The following is an 18,646-nucleotide window of genomic DNA, read 5'->3' as shown; positions in this document are numbered from 1 at the left end:
TGTACTGAGGAAATTATCCCTTTTTTAAACGCTGTTATAGTGTCTGCCATTGTTACCTCCTGTGGTAGGATGTTCCACAGTCTGACTGCTCTAACTGTAAAGGACTCTTTCCCGTTTGCCAGAATGGCCATTCTTCCACCCCTAATGAATGCCCCCTAGTCCTTAATATAGTCTTTGTAAGGAATAAGTCAGCTAGAGATAGTCTCTCCAGACACCCCAGAGCATCCCCCATATTTAAATTAATTTATCTCAAACGTTTTACTAATTACTGCCGCAAACGTTTCAATTGCTATTGCAAACAGTAAGGCTAAGTGCACACGTTGCAGAATTGCCGCGGAAATGTCCGCGGCAATTCTGCGCCTCCTGCCGCGGGTATATCGCATGCAGAATTGGCATGCATATTCCCGCAGAAAACTAGCGTTTTGCAAGCATAATTAGCTCGCAGAATGCTAGCGTTTTCCAAGCGATCTGTAGCATCGCTTGGAAAACTGATTGACAGGTTGGTCACACTTGTCAAACATAGTGTTTGACAAGTGTGACCAACTTTTTACTATAGATGCTGCCTATGCCGCATTATAGTAAAAGATAGAATGTTAAAAATAACCGCGACTTCATCGCAGGTCCTTCACAGACAGCATCTATAGGAACGGAAGCCACTGAGGAGATCGGGCCACCAGAAGGTGAGTATATCACTTTTTTTTTTTAACCAATTATATGGTGCCCAGTCCGTGGCGGAGACTCTCCTCCACCCTGGGTACCAACCGCACATGATCTGCTTACTTCACGCATGGTGGGAATAGCCCCATGCGGGAAGTAAGCAGATCAATGCACTCCTATGTGTGCAGAATCGCCGCGATTCCGCAAATTTAATGAACATGCTGCGTTTTTTTCTGGAATGCGATTCCGCTCAGGAAAAAAATGCAGCATGTGCACAAAAAATGCGGATTGCATTTTTTTAAATGGGATGCTTAATGTGAGCATTTTTTTTGTGGTTTTTCGCTATAAAAACGCTATAAAACCGCGAAAAAAATGCTCACATTAAGCACAAAAAACGCGAAAAATCTGCTAGGTGTGCACACAGCCTAAGGGAGACAGGCGGCACTCTTGTCTTGTAACTCTGGGAAACAAACATTGATTAGACATAGAGCCATTCACTCTTATTTTGGCCTTTGGGTCTGAATATAGCAATTAGATCCCCTTTATAAATTTGTTACCAAAGTCCATCTGCGCAACGTAGCTGAAAAGCCAGGATTACCCCTTACATTCCAGATAACTATATTGACCAACCCCTCCATATTTAATGTAGTAGATATGTTGTTTCCAATATCCTATCAGCAGAGCATTTTCATTTTACAGAGCTAGTTAAGCGCCTATTAAAAGATTGTTGTCACTAGTGTGTCATGCCAACCTGGGAGATCTGAGGCAAGAAGACCACTTTGAATTTTGAATCGCAGATCTTACATTGAACCTGTGTATTTGGATACCATATTAAATGAATTTGGGTTCCTTTGTTGCTGAAGAGGTTAATGACCCTCTCTATGCTTGTTAGGCCGGTTTCACACGTCAGTGGCTCCGGTACATGAGGTGACAGTTTCCTCAGGTACCGGAGACACTGACACACGTAGACCCATTAAAATCAATGCATCTGTTCAGATGTCATTGATTTTTTGCGGACCGTGTCTCCGTGTGCCAAACACGGAGACATGTCAGTGTTCGTGGGAGCGCACGTATTACACGGACCCATTAAAGTCAATGGGTCCGTGTAAAACACGCACCTCACACGGACGTTCTCCGTGTGGCGTGCAGGAGACAGCGCTACAGTAAGCGCTGTTCCCCCCACATGGTGCTGAAGCCGCGATTCATATGTTCCCTGCAGCAGTGTTTGATGCATAGAAGATATGAATAATAGTGTTTAACTGAAAGATCTATGTGTCCGCCGCCCTCCCACCCCCTGTGCGCCCCCCCCGCTGTTCAGAAAATACTCACCCGCTCCCACGTTGGCTGTCGCTGCTTCCTCTCTGCCCCGTGCCTTCTACTGTATGCGGTCACGTGGGGCCGCTCATTTACAATCATGAATAGTCGGCTCCGCCCCTATGGGAGGTGGAGCCACATATTCATGACTGTAGTCGGCGGCCCCACGTGACCGCATACAGTGGAAGCCGCGGCCAGACCAGGAAGGAGCGACAGCCAACGAGGGAAGCGGGTGAGTATTTTCAGAACAGCGGGGGGGGGGGGGCGCACAGGGGGTGGGAGGGCGGCGGACAGATAGATCTTTCATTTAAACACTATTATTCATATCTTCTATGCAGCAAACGCTGCTGCAGAGAAGATATGAATCGCGGATTCAGCACGATGCAGGGGACAGCGCTAAACTTTAGCGCTGTCTCCTGCACACTCCGTGTGGTACCCACTCGCCACACGGGCGGCACACGTGTGCCGCACGTATGGCCTACGTGAGCTCACGGGCACACGGACACGGATAACTCCGGTACAGATTTCTTCCGGTACCGGAATTATCTGGACGTGTGGGATAGCCCTTAGAAACATTCAGCTCCATTTTAGCTGCTTCTGATCTGGTCATTAAGTCCTATAAAACCTGGCCAGACCCTCTCTGTCCTGCAGGTGAAAGCTCCGCTTCCTTGCTCTAAGGAGACACTGTGCTGTGTGTTAAAATAAGTAGTTGAAGTTTGGAGTTGTGGCTTTCTGTAGTTTGGTGTTGTACATGTGAGTTTATCTCCTGTCCCCTTTTCTCATTTAGTTTATTCCTCCTTGTCCCTATCCTCCTCCCTATTGTTGGTTACTGTTTTTGTATGCTAGAGGATTTTTGCTATTTCTGTTTTGTCTTTGTGTTTGGTTTACTTTTCATTTCTGTCCCATGCCTCATGGGTTTTGGAAGGGACAGATCAGGGTTTTTACTGGAGCATAGTAAGGTCAGAGACTCTGGCCTCTCTACTTTTAAGAGTACCCCAGGGACAGGGATAGTTAGGGTTCCAGCTCCAGGGACATTTTGAGGCCCCTCTTCCTTCCTGAAGACAGTCACAGCATGACATTTTTGCCCAAACATTTTGTATTTTTGGTTTTCTTCGCTCTCATCTGTGTGGGAAGGGGTTCAGAATAATATAAGGATCATGAGGGACAAATACAAACGTTTGGTTGATAAGAAACGATTGTTAGGATCGGACCTGGGGGTGAATGATTTAGTATGGCTATCCACCAAAAATCTTAAACTGAAAGTTCCTTCTTGGAAATTAGGTTCTAGGTTTATTGGTCCTTATACAGTTGTGGCCAAAAGTATTGACACCCCTGCAATTCTGTCAGAAAATGATTGCAATCACAAATTCTTTGGTATTATTATCTTGATTTAATTTGTCTTAAATGAAAAAACACAAAAGAGAATGAAGCAAAAAGCAAAACATTGATCATTTCACACGAAACTCCAAAAATGGGCCAGACAAAAGTATTGGCATACTTGGTTGCACAACCTTTAGCCAAAATAACTGCGACCAACCGCTTCCGGCAACCATCAATGAGTTTCTTACAATGCTCTGCTGGAATTTTAGACCATTCTTCTTTGGCAAACTGTTCCAGGTCCCTGATATTTGAAGGGTGCCTTCTCCAAACTGCCATTTTTAGATCTCTACACAGGTGTTCTATGGGATTCAGGTCTGGATTCATTGCTGGCCACCTTAGAAGTCTCCAGTGCTTTCTCTCAAACCATTTTCTAGTGCTTTTTGAAGTGTATTTTGGGTCATTGTCCTGCTGGAAGACCCATGACCTCTGATAGAGACCCAGCTTTCTCACACTGGGCCCTACATTATGCTGCATGTTATGACCCCAATGGCAGAGGGTCTCAGGAATAATGCTAAGTCCGTAAATACAGAAAACCAGCTCATAGGGCAGTGGTAACTGGGCTGACCATATAACTAATCCTAGCACCACAAATACCAGTAGCCGGGGAACGTTCCTACGTTGGTCCTAGACGTCTCGCGCCAGCCGGAGAGCTAACTACCCCTAGAAGGGAAAAGAAAGACCTTTCTTGCCTCCAGAGGAAATACCCCAAAAAGTGGATAGAAGCCCCCCACAAATAATAACGGTGAGGTAAGAGGAAAAGACAAACATAAGAATGAGCTAGGTATTTAGCAAAGAGAGGCCCACTAGCTAATAGCAGCATATAGAAAGATAACTTATATGGTCAGCAAAAAATCCTATCAAAAATATCCACACTGGAAATTCAAGAACCCCCGAACCGTCTAACGGCCCGGGGGGAGAACACCAGCCCCCTAGAGCTTCCAGCAAGGTCAGGAATCACATTTAGTACAAGCTGGACAAAAATGATAGCAAATAAATAAGCCAAAAAACAAAGAAGCAAGACTTAGCTTAATTAGCACGAACCAGGACCAGCAAACAGGAGCAAACAGAATGTGTCTGATAACACCGATGCCAGGCACTGGACTAAGGTTCCAGGAGGTTTATATAACAACACCCCTGAAGTAACGACCCAGCTGGGTGCAAACAGAGGGAAGGAAATCCCAGAGTCATATCACTAGTAACCACTAGACGGAGCCAAAAAAGTCTAATTCACAACAGTACCCCCCCCTTAAGGAGGGGTTACCGAACCCTCACCAAGACCACCAGGGCGATCAGGATGAGCAGCGTGAAAGGCACGAACTAAATCGGCCGCATGCACATCAGAGGCAACCACCCAGGAATTATCCTCCTGACCATAACCCTTCCACTTGACCAAATACTGAAGCCTCCGCCTGGAGAGACGAGAATCCAAGATCTTCTCCACCATGTACTCCAACTCGCCCTCAACCAACACCGGAGCAGGAGGCTCAGCAGAAGGAACCACAGGCACAACGTAGCGTCGTAACAAAGACCTATGGAACACGTTGTGAATGGCAAACAAAACCGGAAGATCCAAGCGAAAGGACACTGGATTAAGGATTTCCAATATCTTGTAAGGACCGATGAAGCGAGGCTTAAATTTAGGAGAGGAGACCTTCATAGGAACAAATCGAGAAGACAGCCACACCAAATCCCCAACACGAAGTCGGGGACCCACACCGCGGCGGCGGTTGGCAAAACGCTGAGCCTTCTCCTGTGACAATTTTAAGTTGTCCACCACATGATTCCAGATCTGCTGCAACCTATCCACCACAGAATCTACTCCAGGACAGTCAGAAGGCTCCACATGTCCCGAGGAAAAACGAGGATGGAAACCAGAGTTGCAGAAAAATGGCGAAACCAAAGTAGCGGAACTAGCCCGATTATTTAGGGCAAACTCAGCCAACGGCAAGAAGGTCACCCAATCATCCTGATCTGCCGAAACAAAACACCTCAAGTAAGCTTCCAGAGTCTGATTAGTTCGCTCAGTTTGTCCATTAGTCTGAGGATGAAAGGCAGACGAGAACGATAAATCAATGCCCATCCTAGCACAAAAGGATCGCCAGAACCTGGAAACAAACTGGGATCCTCTGTCAGACACAATATTCTCAGGAATGCCGTGTAAACGAACCACATTCTGAAGGAACACAGGAACCAGATCGGAAGAGGAAGGCAGCTTAGGCAAAGGCACCAAATGGACCATTTTAGAAAAGCGATCACATACCACCCAGATGACAGACATACCCCGAGACACCGGGAGATCAGAAATGAAATCCATGGAAATATGTGTCCATGGCCTCTTCGGGACAGGCAAGGGCAAGAGCAACCCGCTGGCAGGGGAACAGCAAGGCTTAGCTCGAGCACAAGTCCCACAGGACTGCACAAATGACCGTACATCCCGTGACAAGGATGGCCACCAAAATGACCTAGCCACCAGATCTCTGGTGCCAAAAATTCCCGGATGACCTGCCAACACCGAGGAATGAACCTCGGAAATGACTCTGCTGGTCCACTTATCAGGAACAAACAGTCTGTCAGGTGGACAAGAGTCAGGTCTACCAGCTTGAAATCTCTGCAACACACGTCGCAAATCAGGAGAAATGGCTGACAAAATAACTCCTTCTTTAAGAATACCAACAGGTTCTGTGACTCCAGGAGAGTCAGGCACAAAGCTCCTTGAAAGAGCATCAGCTTTCAAATTCTTTGAACCTGGTAAATACGAGACCACAAAGTCAAAACGGGAGAAAAACAATGACCAGCGGGCCTGTCTAGGATTCAAGCGTTTAGCAGACTCGAGATACATCAAATTTTTGTGATCAGTCAGGACCACCACACGATGCTTAGCACCCTCGAGCCAATGACGCCACTCCTCAAATGCCCACTTCATGGCCAGTAATTCCCGATTGCCCACATCATAATTCCGCTCAGCAGGCGAAAACTTCCTAGAGAAGAAAGCACATGGTCTCATTACCGAGCAACCAGGGCCTCTCTGTGACAAAACGGCCCCTGCCCCAATCTCAGAAGCATCCACCTCGACCTGAAAGGGAAGTGAGACATCAGGCTGGCACAAAACAGGCGCCGAAGTAAACCGGCGCTTCAACTCCTGGAACGCCTCCACGGCTGCAGGAGCCCAGTCAGCAACATCAGAACCTTTCTTGGTCATATCCGTCAAAGGTTTAACAACGCTAGAAATATTAGCGATAAAACGACGGTAGAAGTTAGCAAAACCCAAGAACTTCTGAAGACTCTTAACTGACGTGGGTAGAGTCCACTCATGAATAGCTCGGACCTTGACTGGGTCCATCTCCACAGCAGAAGGGGAAAAAATAAACCCCAAAAAGGGAACTTTCTGTACTCCAAAGAGACACTTTGAGCCTTTAACAAACAAGGCATTCTCACGCAAAACCTGAAACACCATCCTGACCTGCTCCACATGTGAGTCCCAATCTTCAGAGAAAACCAGAATATCGTCCAGATAAACAATCATAAATTTATCCAGATACTTCCGGAAAATATCATGCATAAAGGACTGAAATACTGAGGGAGCATTAGAAAGCCCAAAAGGCATCACCAAGTACTCAAAATGACCTTCGGGCGTATTAAATGCAGTCTTCCATTCATCACCTTGCTTAATGCGCACAAGGTTGTACGCACCACGAAGATCTATCTTGGTGAACCACTTGGCACCCTTAATCCGGGCAAACAAGTCCGACAAGAGAGGCAAAGGATACTGAAATTTTACAGTGATTTTATTCAGTAGCCGATAGTCAATACAAGGTCTCAAAGATCCGTCCTTCTTGGCCACAAAAAAGAATCCCGCACCAAGAGGGGAAGAGGATGGACGGATATGCCCTTTCTCCAGAGACTCCTTGATATATGAATGCATTGCGGCATGCTCAGGTACTGACAGATTAAATAATCTTCCCTTAGGAAATTTACTACCTGGAATCAAATCTATGGCGCAGTCACAGTCCCTATGAGGAGGCAGAGCACTGGATCTGGACTCACTGAATACATCCTGATAATCAGACAAATACTCAGGAACTTCCGAAGGAGTAGAGGAAGCAATAGACACCGGCGGGGAATCAGCATGAATTCCCTGACAGCCCCAACTTGACACAGACATTGCCTTCCAATCCAGGACTGGATTGTGGGTCTGTAACCATGGCAGACCCAAAACGACCAAATCATGCATTTTATGCAGAACAAGAAAACGAATCACCTCCCGATGTTCAGGAGTCATGCACATGGTCACCTGCGTCCAAAACTGCGGTTTATTTTCCGCCAATGGCGTAGCATCAATACCTCTAAGAGGAATAGGATTTACTAACGGTTCAAGAATAAAACCACAGCGCTTGGCAAATGACAGATCCATAAGACTCAGGGCGGCACCTGAATCCACAAACGCCATAACAGGGTAAGAAGACAAAGAGCAAATTAAAGTCACAGACAAAATAAATTTAGGTTGCAAATTACCAATGGCGACAGGACTAACAACCCTTGTTAGGCGTTTAGAGCATGCTGATATAACATGTGTAGAATCACCACAGTAAAAACACAACCCATTCTGACGTCTATGATTTTTCCGTTCATTTCTAGTCTGAATTCTATCACATTGCATTAAATCAGGTGTTTGTTCAGACAACACCACCAGAGGATTAGCGGTTTTGCGCTCCCGCAAACGCCGGTCAATTTGAATAGCAAGCGCCATAGAATCATTCAGACTTGTAGGAATGGGGAAACCCACCATCACATTCTTAATGGCTTCAGAAAGGCCATTTCTGAAATTTGCGGCCAGAGCACACTCATTCCACTGAGTAAGCACGGACCATTTCCGAAATTTTTGGCAATACACTTCAGCTTCATCCTGACCCTGAGAAATAGCCAGCAAGGCTTTTTCTGCCTGAATTTCAAGATTGGGTTCCTCGTAAAGCAATCCGAGCGCCAGAAAAAACGCATCAATATTCGCCAATGCCGGATCTCCTGGCGCTAGCGAGAAAGCCCAATCCTGAGGGTCGCCCCGCAAAAAAGAAATAACAATTTTAACTTGCTGAGTTGAATCTCCAGATGAACGGGGTCTCAGAGAAAGAAACAATTTACAATTATTCTTGAAATTCCTAAACCTAAATCGATCTCCAGAAAACAATTCCGGAATAGGTATTTTAGGTTCAGACATAGGACTACTGGTAACAAAATCTTGTATACCCTGCACACGAGCTGCCAGCTGGTTAACACTTGTAATCAAGGTCTGCACATTCATGTCTGCAGCAAGCACAAGCCACTCAAAGGTAAAGGGGAGGAAGAGAGGAAAGAAAAAAAAAAAAAAAACTCAGAATTTCCTTTCTTATTATCCCACTTCTGCAGTGCTTTAAACATTCAATGTCGGCCTGGCATACTGTTATGACCCCAATGGCAGAGGGTCTCAGGAATAATGCTAAGTCCGTAAATACAGAAAACCAGCTCATAGGGCAGTGGTAACTGGGCTGACCATATAACTAATCCTAGCACCACAAATACCAGTAGCCGGGGAACGTTCCTACGTTGGTCCTAGACGTCTCGCGCCAGCCGGAGAGCTAACTACCCCTAGAAGGGAAAAGAAAGACCTTTCTTGCCTCCAGAGGAAATACCCCAAAAAGTGGATAGAAGCCCCCCACAAATAATAACGGTGAGGTAAGAGGAAAAGACAAACATAAGAATGAGCTAGGTATTTAGCAAAGAGAGGCCCACTAGCTAATAGCAGAATATAGAAAGATAACTTATATGGTCAGCAAAAAATCCTATCAAAAATATCCACACTGGAAATTCAAGAACCCCCGAACCGTCTAACGGCCCGGGGGGAGAACACCAGCCCCCTAGAGCTTCCAGCAAGGTCAGGAATCACATTTAGTACAAGCTGGACAAAAATGATAGCAAATAAATAAGCCAAAAAACAAAGAAGCAAGACTTAGCTTAATTAGCACGAACCAGGACCAGCAAACAGGAGCAAACAGAATGTGTCTGATAACACCGATGCCAGGCACTGGACTAAGGTTCCAGGAGGTTTATATAACAACACCCCTAAAGTAACGACCCAGCTGGGTGCAAACAGAGGGAAGGAAATCCCAGAGTCATATCACTAGTAACCACTAGAGGGAGCCAAAAAAGTCTAATTCACAACAGCTGCAAAATTTGTGGGTAGTATTCAGACTTCATAATGCCATGCCATGTCAAGCAGTCCAGTGCCAGAGGCAGCAAAGGAACCCCAAAACATCAAGGAACCTCCACCATGTTTGACTGCAGGGACTGTGTTCTTTTCTTTGAATGCCTCTTTTTTTCTCCTGTAAACTCTGTGTTGATGCCTTTGCTCAAAAAGCTCTACTTTTGTCTCATCTGACCAGAGAACATTCTTCCAAGACGTTTTAGGCTTTTTCAGGTAAGTTTTGGCAAACTCCAGCCTGGCTTTTTTATGTCTCGGGGTAAGAAGTGGGGTCTTCCTTGGTCTCCTACCATACAGTCCCTTTTCATTCAGACACTGACGGATAGTACGGGTTGACACTGTTGTACCCTCGGACTGCAGGGCAGCTTGAACTTATATGGATGTTAGTCGAGGTTCTTTATCCAACATCCGCACAATCTTGCGTTGAAATCTCTTTTCAATTTTTCTTTTCCGTCCACATCTAGGGAGGTTAGCCACAGTGCCATGGGCTTTAAACTTCTTGATGACACTGCGCACGGTAGACACAGGAACATTCAGGTCTTTGGAGTTGGACTTGTAGCCTTGAGATTGCTCATGCTTCCTCACAATTTGGTTTCTCAAGTCCTCAGACAGTTCTTTGGTCTTCTTTCTTTTCTCCATGCTCAATGTGGTACACACAAGGACACAGGACAGAGGTTGAGTCAACTTTAATCCATGTCAACTGGATGCAAGTGTGATTTAGTTATTGCCAACACCTGTTAGGTGCCACAGGTAAGTTACAGGTGTGTTAATTACACAAATTAGAGAAGCATCACATGATTTTTCAAACAGTGCCATTACTTTTGTCCACCCCTTTTTTATGTTTGGTGTGGAATTATATCCAATTTGGCTTTAGGACAATTCTTTTTGTGTTTTTTCATTTAAGACAAATTAAATGAAGATAATAATACCAAAGAATTTGTGTTTGCAATCATTTTCAGGAAGAAACTGAGTATTATCTGACAGAATTGCAGGGGTGTCAATACTTTTGGCCACAACTGTAAGGTGGTCACTGTAATCAACCCTGTAGCTTTTCGTCTCAAGCTTCGTAAATGTAATCCAAACCCTAACCCTAAATTTAGCCCCAACCCTAACTGTAGCCCTAACCCCAACCCTAACCCTAGCCCTAACCCTAACTCCAACCCTAACCCTAGCCCTAACCCTAGTCCTAACCCTAGCCCCAACCCTAACTCCAACCCTAGCCCCAACCCTAGCCCTAACCCTAGCCCCAAACCTAACCCTAGCCCCAACCCTAGCCGCAACCCAAACCCTAGCCGTAACCCTAATGAGAAAATGGAAATATATACATTTTTTTCATTTTATTATTTTTCCCTAACTAAGGGGGTGATGAAGGGGGGTTTGATTTACTTTTATAGCGGGTTTTTTAGCGGATTTTTATGATTGGCAGCCGTCACACACTAAAAGACGCTTTTTATTGCAAAAAATAGTTTTTGCGTCTCCACATGTTGAGAGCTATAATTTTTCCATACTTTGGTCCACAGAGTCATTTGAGGTCTTGATTTTTGCGGGACGAGTTGACGTTTTTATTGGTACCATTTTTGGACATGTGACTTTTTTGATCGCTTTTTATTCCGATTTTTGTAAGGCAGAATGACCAAACACCAGCCATTCAAGAATTTATTTTGGGTGGGAGGCGTTTATACCGTTACGCGTTTTGTAAAATTGATAAAGCAGTTGTATTCTTCGGGTCAGTACGATTACAGCGATACCTCATTTATATCATTTTTTTATGTTTTGGCACTTTTATACGATAAAAACTATTTTATATGAAAAATAATTATTTTTGCATCGCTTTATTCTGAGGACTATAACTCTTTTATTTTTTTACTGATAATGCTGCATGGCGGCTCGTTTTTTTGCGGGACAAGATGACGTTTTCAGCGGTACCATGGTTATTTATATCCGTATTTTTGATCACGTGTTATTCCACTTTTTGTATGGCGGTATGATAATAAAGCATTGTTTTTTGTCTCGCTTTTTTTCAGCATTCACTGAAGGGGTTAACTAGTGGGACAGTTTTATAGGTCGGGTCGTTACGGACGCGGCGATACTAAATATGTGCACTTTTATTTTTTTTAATTTAGATAAAGAAATGTTTTTATGGGAACAATTTTTTTTTCTTTATTTAGGACTTTTTTTTTTTTTTACACATCTGAATTTTTTTTTGTTTTACTTTATAACATTGCCCCAGGGGGGGGGGCATCATGTTATAAGGTAAGATCGCTGATCTGACACTTTGCAGAGCACTGTGTCAGATCAGGGATCTGACATGCAAGGCTGCAGGCTTACCAGCGCTTGCTCTGAGCAGGCGCTGGTAAGCCACCTCCCTGCAGGACCCGGATGTAGCCCCGTGGACATTTTGGATCTGGGACCTGCAGGGAGAAGGAGGTAGGGGACCCTTGGAGCAACGCGAGCACATTGCGTTGCTCCGAGGGTCTCAGGGAAGCATGCAATGGACCAAGGACATACCAAAGGACTGGGGACAACTAGTTTAGTAATAAGATGCAATAAATAATAGGCTCAGTTGTTTAGGAACCTTATGATAAGATATTCCTCTGCAAATCATAGTCGTACATAGAATGGAGTAAAAGAGAGTTCATAATACATGTTAGGCTAATGAAAACACATAGTTACCCAAGGTCCAGGCTGCCACAACGTACCCCCTGACGCGCGTTTCGAGAATCTCTTATTATAAGGTTCCTATTATATATTGCATCTTATTACTGAACTAGTTGTACCCAGTTCTTTGGTATGTCCTTGGTCCATATGCATTTGCACTTTAAGCATTGCGCTTTTTATTGATTTACTCATGTTGAGTTATTATTGATGTCCTTTTTACAAGTATCATTATTGTTGGACCTGATGCATATCTCTGCCCAATGTTTGCTTGTCCTTTTTGTATGATGTCATCCCTTTTTTAATTATGTTTTAAATATGGCTATATTTTTATGTGATCTCTTTGGAGGTCTTTCTTTGTAGGTTGTCCTGATTCTCACGGTCCTCCGTGTTTGTAGTCTAGGGCATATTTTGTGTGTTTCCCATTTAATACAGAATCCTTTTGGATATTTATGTTAGAAACAGCAAACAGCAAGTAGAACGTGGTTGTGATGGTGTGATATGCTATGTGGGTATCATTTTTGTGTATATTTCTATTTTACTTATTTTCATGGTGTTCTCTTGTAGAAGGAGTTATTTGCTAATTGATGAATGGCTGTTGCTGCCATCTGATATCAGCCCCCTCAGCACTGTATTGTTTGCTAATATGCTAATGACATGTTGACCTAGCTTGTTGAAACAATGAGCCCCTGAGACCTTCCCCCTCCTGACCTGTGAATGAGGAGGTGAGACACAGATCAGTCCTATATGCTATCCTCTCTCTGCTGGATTGTTGGACTTTTATCCTGTTACTGAACTGCAATCGTGTTCTGGACTATTTTATCCTTTGTGTGGTAGATCGTATATGGACCTTTCGTATTTTTGCCTAAATAAAGGTCTTGGGATTGTTTACTCTTCGCTGGCTCTGTTGATTCTGTGGTACCGGGGAAGGACCCCGTGACAGTGTAAAAGTGTAGGTCTGAAACCTCCTTCTTGCATTGCCATATTGCCATTAAGTTTGTTTAGAGCATATTTTATATGACTAATTAAAAGCTAATTTTTACAAACAATCTACAAGCTTCATCGCTGAATTTTTCCCACTTTTGGTGTTGGTGATGAACCTCACCGCTGTCACCAATTGAAATGAACCGGAGATCCAAATTGTCACAATTCATTATGGTGGCAGGGAAATCCTTAATCCCTTCAAATTGGAACACTAAAACTACACCCACAGCAAGACAAATACTCCTCAAGGTAGATCAATTATACATAGAGGAACTTGCTGCGAGAGTTCACCATTCCACTGCTAAATTCCAAACATCTGGAAACCTTGGACTCCATACAGGTCACAACCCACCTTTTTTTTGGCGATATAACGATTAAACTATTCCACTCACCCCAATGTGTCACCACTTCCCTTCCCCCTCCCCTCCCTCACATTCTTTTCCCCCCTTTCCTTATCCCTTAGGGTACCGTCACACAGTGCAATTTCCATCGCTACGACATTACGATTCGTGACGTTCTAGCGATATCGTTACGATATCGCTGTGTCTGACACGCTACTGCGATCAGACACCCTGCTGAGAATCGTACGTCGTAGCAGATCGTTTGGAACTTTATTTCGTCGCTTGATCACCCGCTGACATCGCTGGATCGTTGTGTGTGACAGCGATCCAGCGATGTCTTCGCTTGTAACCAGGGTAAACATCGGGTAACTAAGCGCAGGGCCGCGCTTAGTAACCCGCTGTTTACCCTGGTTACCAGCGTAAACGTAAAAAAAACAAACAGTACATACTCACCCGTCGGTGTCCTTCAGGTCCTTTGCCGTCTGCTTCCTGCTCTGTCTGCCGGCCGGAAAGTGAGAGCAGATCACAGCAGTGCTGCGCTCTGCTGTCACTGTACGGCGGCACTCAGAGCAGGAAGCAGACGGCAAAGGACCTGAAGGACACCGACGGGTGAGTATGTACTGTCTGTTTTTTTTACGTTTACGCTGGTAACCAGGGTAAACATCGGGTAACTAAGCGCGGCCCTGCGCTTAGTTACCCGATGTTTACCCTGGTTACCCGGGGACTTCGGCATCGCTCCAGCGCCGTGATTGCAACGTGTGACCGCAGTCTACGACGCTGGAGCGATAATCATACGATCGCTGCGACGTCACGGATCGTGCCGTCGTAGCGATCAAAATTTCACAGTGTGACAGTACCCTTACTCTAACTTTCTTACGCTTTCTCTCTTCCCTTTTTATTGGATTGTTAAATGCTTAGTATAACTCCTCTGGTCAGAGAAGAAAAATTGTTATAACCCTTTTATTATTGGCACACAAACTTATGAAAGTTTAATTTCAGAGCTTTTTAACCTAGCTCTTGCACTTCATCTATTTGCTGTGATGACCATGTTATGTGTTACCTTTACTATAAAGCTGTTTGTTAAATTTAAAATTCGTAATAAAAAGAACATTGAAAGAAAGAAAGAAATGAACCAGAGAGATAAAACAGAATCTCACCACAACCACCAATTGTCAAAGATCACCGCCTCGGAGGCTGTGCACTGTTATCTTTTTGTCATGAACAGTGCTCTGCTGCCCCCTATCTTCCGAACAAGTACTAAATTGAGGGACGATTAACAAAGCAGTCCTCAGGCTGTTTCCACTAATATGATGGTTATTGGGAAAATAACAATAAGGGTATGGTATATACATCCCTCATTTCAATGCATGGACTGTGTATATACCCAGGTTACGGTCACTGCTAAATACACGCCAAACCAATAACTAATTAGTGCCACCAACAGTAATTTATACAGGCTGACTGGACGCCTGATTTCTGGTAGCATATTGCTTCAGGGTGCAGTTTACAGAACAAAAGGAAGAGAATTATTAAATTTTATGTTTAATCCAAAACAATAGGCAGTGTTTATAAAAAATATACAAAAGATTTTACAAAGGGGACAAACAATACAGCAGTGTTTCCCAAACTCCAGTCCTCACGGACCCCAACAGTTCATGTTTTCAGGATTTCATTAGTATTGCACAGGTGATGGAAGTATCAGGAGTTCTCTCACTTGTGCTGCACTATGGAAATCCTGAAAACATGATCTGTTGGGGTCCATGAGGACTGGAGTTTGGGAAATACTGCAATACAGCATATGCAGTGCATAAAATAAACAAGATTAAAGTGGGAAACTTACTATGATGATCACAGAGATGATTTGGCTTAGCAAAGGAGAGCACTTTCATTGGGAACGTGCATACACCGATATGTATCTTTCCAAATGAATCCAGATCATAATTAGCCTTCACCTTTTATCTGCACCTAAGTTACATCCAGACACCCCTCCTTGATGACCTCACATGGGCCGGGTTGTGGGATGCTCTCAGCCCTTCAGGATTTTATAAATTCCCAACATTAATAATAGCTTCACTCCTGAAGACTGCAGAAGTTCAAGATCGCCGCTATGTTTTTTATCGTGATTTTACCTTTCTATATAGAAAGTAAACATGACATGGCTGGTGTCAGCTATCTGACCACTACTGATTTGGGGCATATAGGCAGGTATTGCTTTATGGATTTTAATGTTTTGTATACCAGTGTCTTATAGTCAAAAAAATCTACGATTAGTTGTAAATTAATTTCCCTTTTTTATTTAATTATACGACTGTGTTATATCTTTTTGTATAATTTGTCAATAAAATATATTGTTTCACCCCATCTAAGTTGTTTTTGACCATCAATAATATATGGTTTTTCAGTAATTCATTTTTCATGCTCTGGGTGTGATAATGGATTCGCTCTGTGTGGCATTTTCCAGTGGTGTCGGTACTTGTGTTCCCGGGATTCATGTGAGGTTGTTGCATCATGTGAAACCTGCCCCCAATCAGCACTGGTGTCACCATCCCCACCTTCTACAAATCAAACATCACCAGGAAGTCAGAGAGCAGCCGCAGCCCTGGCTTCTGGTTGATATTCATTACATCCAAAGAGGGGGACAGTAAAGCTGGAACTGATTGGGAGCAGGTCTCGTGTGATGCAACAACCTCACGTGAGCCTCGGAATGTGAGTCCCAACACCACTGGAATGGCGCCAGAACGGAAGCCGAGATGAGTGGTTTTTTTAACGAGGCCAAACATGAGGAATGACAAGTGGTTGTTGTCGGTTAAATCATTTCCAATATAATAAACATGAAAAAAGCTTCTCCCCTGTGTGACTGCTCTGATGTTTATTGAGAGTTGATTTTCAAGCAAAATAGTTACCACATAAGGAATATAAAAAAGGCTTCTCCCCTAAGAGACTTTTCTGGTCACTAAGAAACAATGATTTCTTCGCAAAACATTTTCCATATTCTGAACAGAAAAATGCTTCTCCCCTGTGTGGGATGTTTGGAGAATAACAACATCTGATTTCAGTACAAAACATTTCCCCCATTCTGAACATGAAAAAGGCTTCTCCCCTGTGTGACTACTTTGATGTGCAATAAGACTTGATTTCCTTGTAAAATATTTTCCACATTGTGAACATGAAAAAGGCTTCACACCTGTGTGAGTTCTCTGATGTGTGATAAGACTTGATTTCGATGTAAAACATTTCCCACATTCTGAACATAAAAAAGGCTTCTCCCCTGTGTGACTTCTCTGATGTGTGATAAGACTTGATTTCGATGTAAAACATTTCCCACATTCTGAACATGAAAATGGCTTCTCTCCCGTATGAGTCCTCCGATGTGCGATAAGATGTGATGTATATGTAAAACAATTTCCACATTCTGAACATGAAAATGGCTTCTCCCCTGTGTGAGTTCTCTGATGTTTGACAAGACTTGATTTCGTTGTAAAACATTTCTCACATTCTGAACATGAAAATGGCTTCTCCCCGGTGTGAGTTCTCTGGTGACTAACCAGATTTGATTTCTTGTTAAAACATTTCCCACACTTGGAACAAGAATAGTTATTCTCTACTGTGTGAATTTTTTGATGTTTAAGAAAAGATTTTTCAAAAGGAAAATGCTTTTCATATTCTAAACCTGAAAATGAATTTTTTGCTTTATGACCAGTTAGTTTTTTAATGCTTATTTTGTAACTTTGATTTTCCTTAGCACTCTGTAATGAATCAGAAGACAGGACCTGTTTGAAAGGATCAGATGAGAGATTATCACTGTGAAGGGATGATGGTATATCTGGAGTAATGGCAGTCACTTTAATTGTATCCTGTGGAATCTCAAGATCATCCGATTTAAAAATTGAAGATGTCAGCTGTCCCTCTGATCTCCTGGTACAGTCATCTGCCAAGAATAAAATCAATTATTAATTTTGAATAAAATATCCTTGACTTATATTTTTGAACATTTCTACTTAAATTATCTGCAAAAAATAGCAAGTTATTCAAAAATATTGATTTACCAAGACATTGACAGTTTATAGGATAATAGAAAACCTCATAAGATGTATGAGTAGATTGTGGTGCTCACCTGTTTGTTTACTCTGCTTCCCAAATATCGAATCAAAAGCCACCCAACGGTATTGTAGGCAAAAATTAAACAAATAAAAACTCTAGTCATTAGAAAAAAAAAGTCCCCACTCAGGTCTATCATCGGTCAGTGGAAAAACAGGCTTCCACATTATTAGTGGCTCAAAGTCTTTTGAAAAGCAACATGGCTTCCATAAACCAATCCAACAATATCAGCTCTGCTGGAAGGTGCCAGATACAAGCTTAGTCTCCTCTGGTTCAGTCCTCTGTGCTCAGCTCCCGGCTTCTATATTAATTACCTGTTGTCACCCTGGACCATTTACTGACTACTCTTGCATCTTCTGATTTAATATTTTCTCTGCCTTCATGGTTCTGACCAAGCAACCTAACTATTTTCCCCATCTCACACAACAGAACAGCAGGTAACAATGTGGCCCAAGCCTAGGGGTCTCTGTGTAAGTCCAAATCCATGTTTATCCTTTAACCCCTTTCTGACATCGGGCGTAATAGCACGCCGATGTTGGACACCCTCCCTTTGATATGGGCTCCGGCGGTCAGCCCACATCTTTCCCAGCACATGTCAGCTGTTTTGAAACGCTGAAAGCGGCATTTAACATGCTCTTCCCGCAATCATGGTCGGAAATCCCACTCACCGATGGCCCAGTCACGTGATCGCGGATCACCGATGGGTCAGCATGACAACCAGAAGTCTCCTGGAGACATCTAAGGCTGTCACTGCCGGATTGCTATGAGCGCCACCCCTTGGTCAGCACTCATAGCAAGTGAGTAATTCGCCTGTATGTAGCAGAGCTGATCGAGTTATGGCAGCTTCTAGTCTCCCATGGAGACTATTGAAAATTTTTTTTCACGTGACCACAACATCATCTCCGGTCCTTCGAGCAATGCATCCATCGGAACGGAAGCCTCCGAGAGCCGGGAGAACTCCGGGGGCCGTCGGAAGGTAAGTAGT

At 43.6% G+C, this 18,646-nt stretch overlaps 3 protein-coding genes across 4 annotated transcripts in view; 1 reads left to right on the top strand and 2 right to left on the bottom strand.

The window, feature by feature from the left end:
* The window catches only part of LOC143768048 (uncharacterized), an 804,459-nt gene that overhangs the window by 148,025 nt on the left and 637,788 nt on the right, over positions 1–18,646 (top strand). The window lies entirely within an intron of this gene.
* LOC143767103 (uncharacterized) overlaps positions 1–18,646 on the bottom strand; it is a 415,169-nt gene that overhangs the window by 67,051 nt on the left and 329,472 nt on the right. The gene's annotated exons all lie outside the window — the stretch shown is intronic.
* The window catches only part of LOC143768077 (uncharacterized), a 33,051-nt gene continuing 29,482 nt past the window's right edge, over positions 15,078–18,646 (bottom strand). Inside the window, exon 7 of the mRNA XM_077256765.1 lies at positions 15,078–17,491. Within this exon, the coding sequence (XP_077112880.1) occupies positions 16,497–17,491 (995 nt within the window). The 3' untranslated portion in view covers positions 15,078–16,496. The remainder of the gene's footprint in view (positions 17,492–18,646) is intronic.

Source organism: Ranitomeya variabilis, chromosome 4 (genome assembly GCF_051348905.1).
Source record: "Ranitomeya variabilis isolate aRanVar5 chromosome 4, aRanVar5.hap1, whole genome shotgun sequence".
NCBI lineage: Eukaryota > Metazoa > Chordata > Amphibia > Anura > Dendrobatidae > Ranitomeya > Ranitomeya variabilis.
Note: the sequence above shows the minus strand (reverse complement) of the source record. Positions and strands in the feature narration are given on the sequence as shown.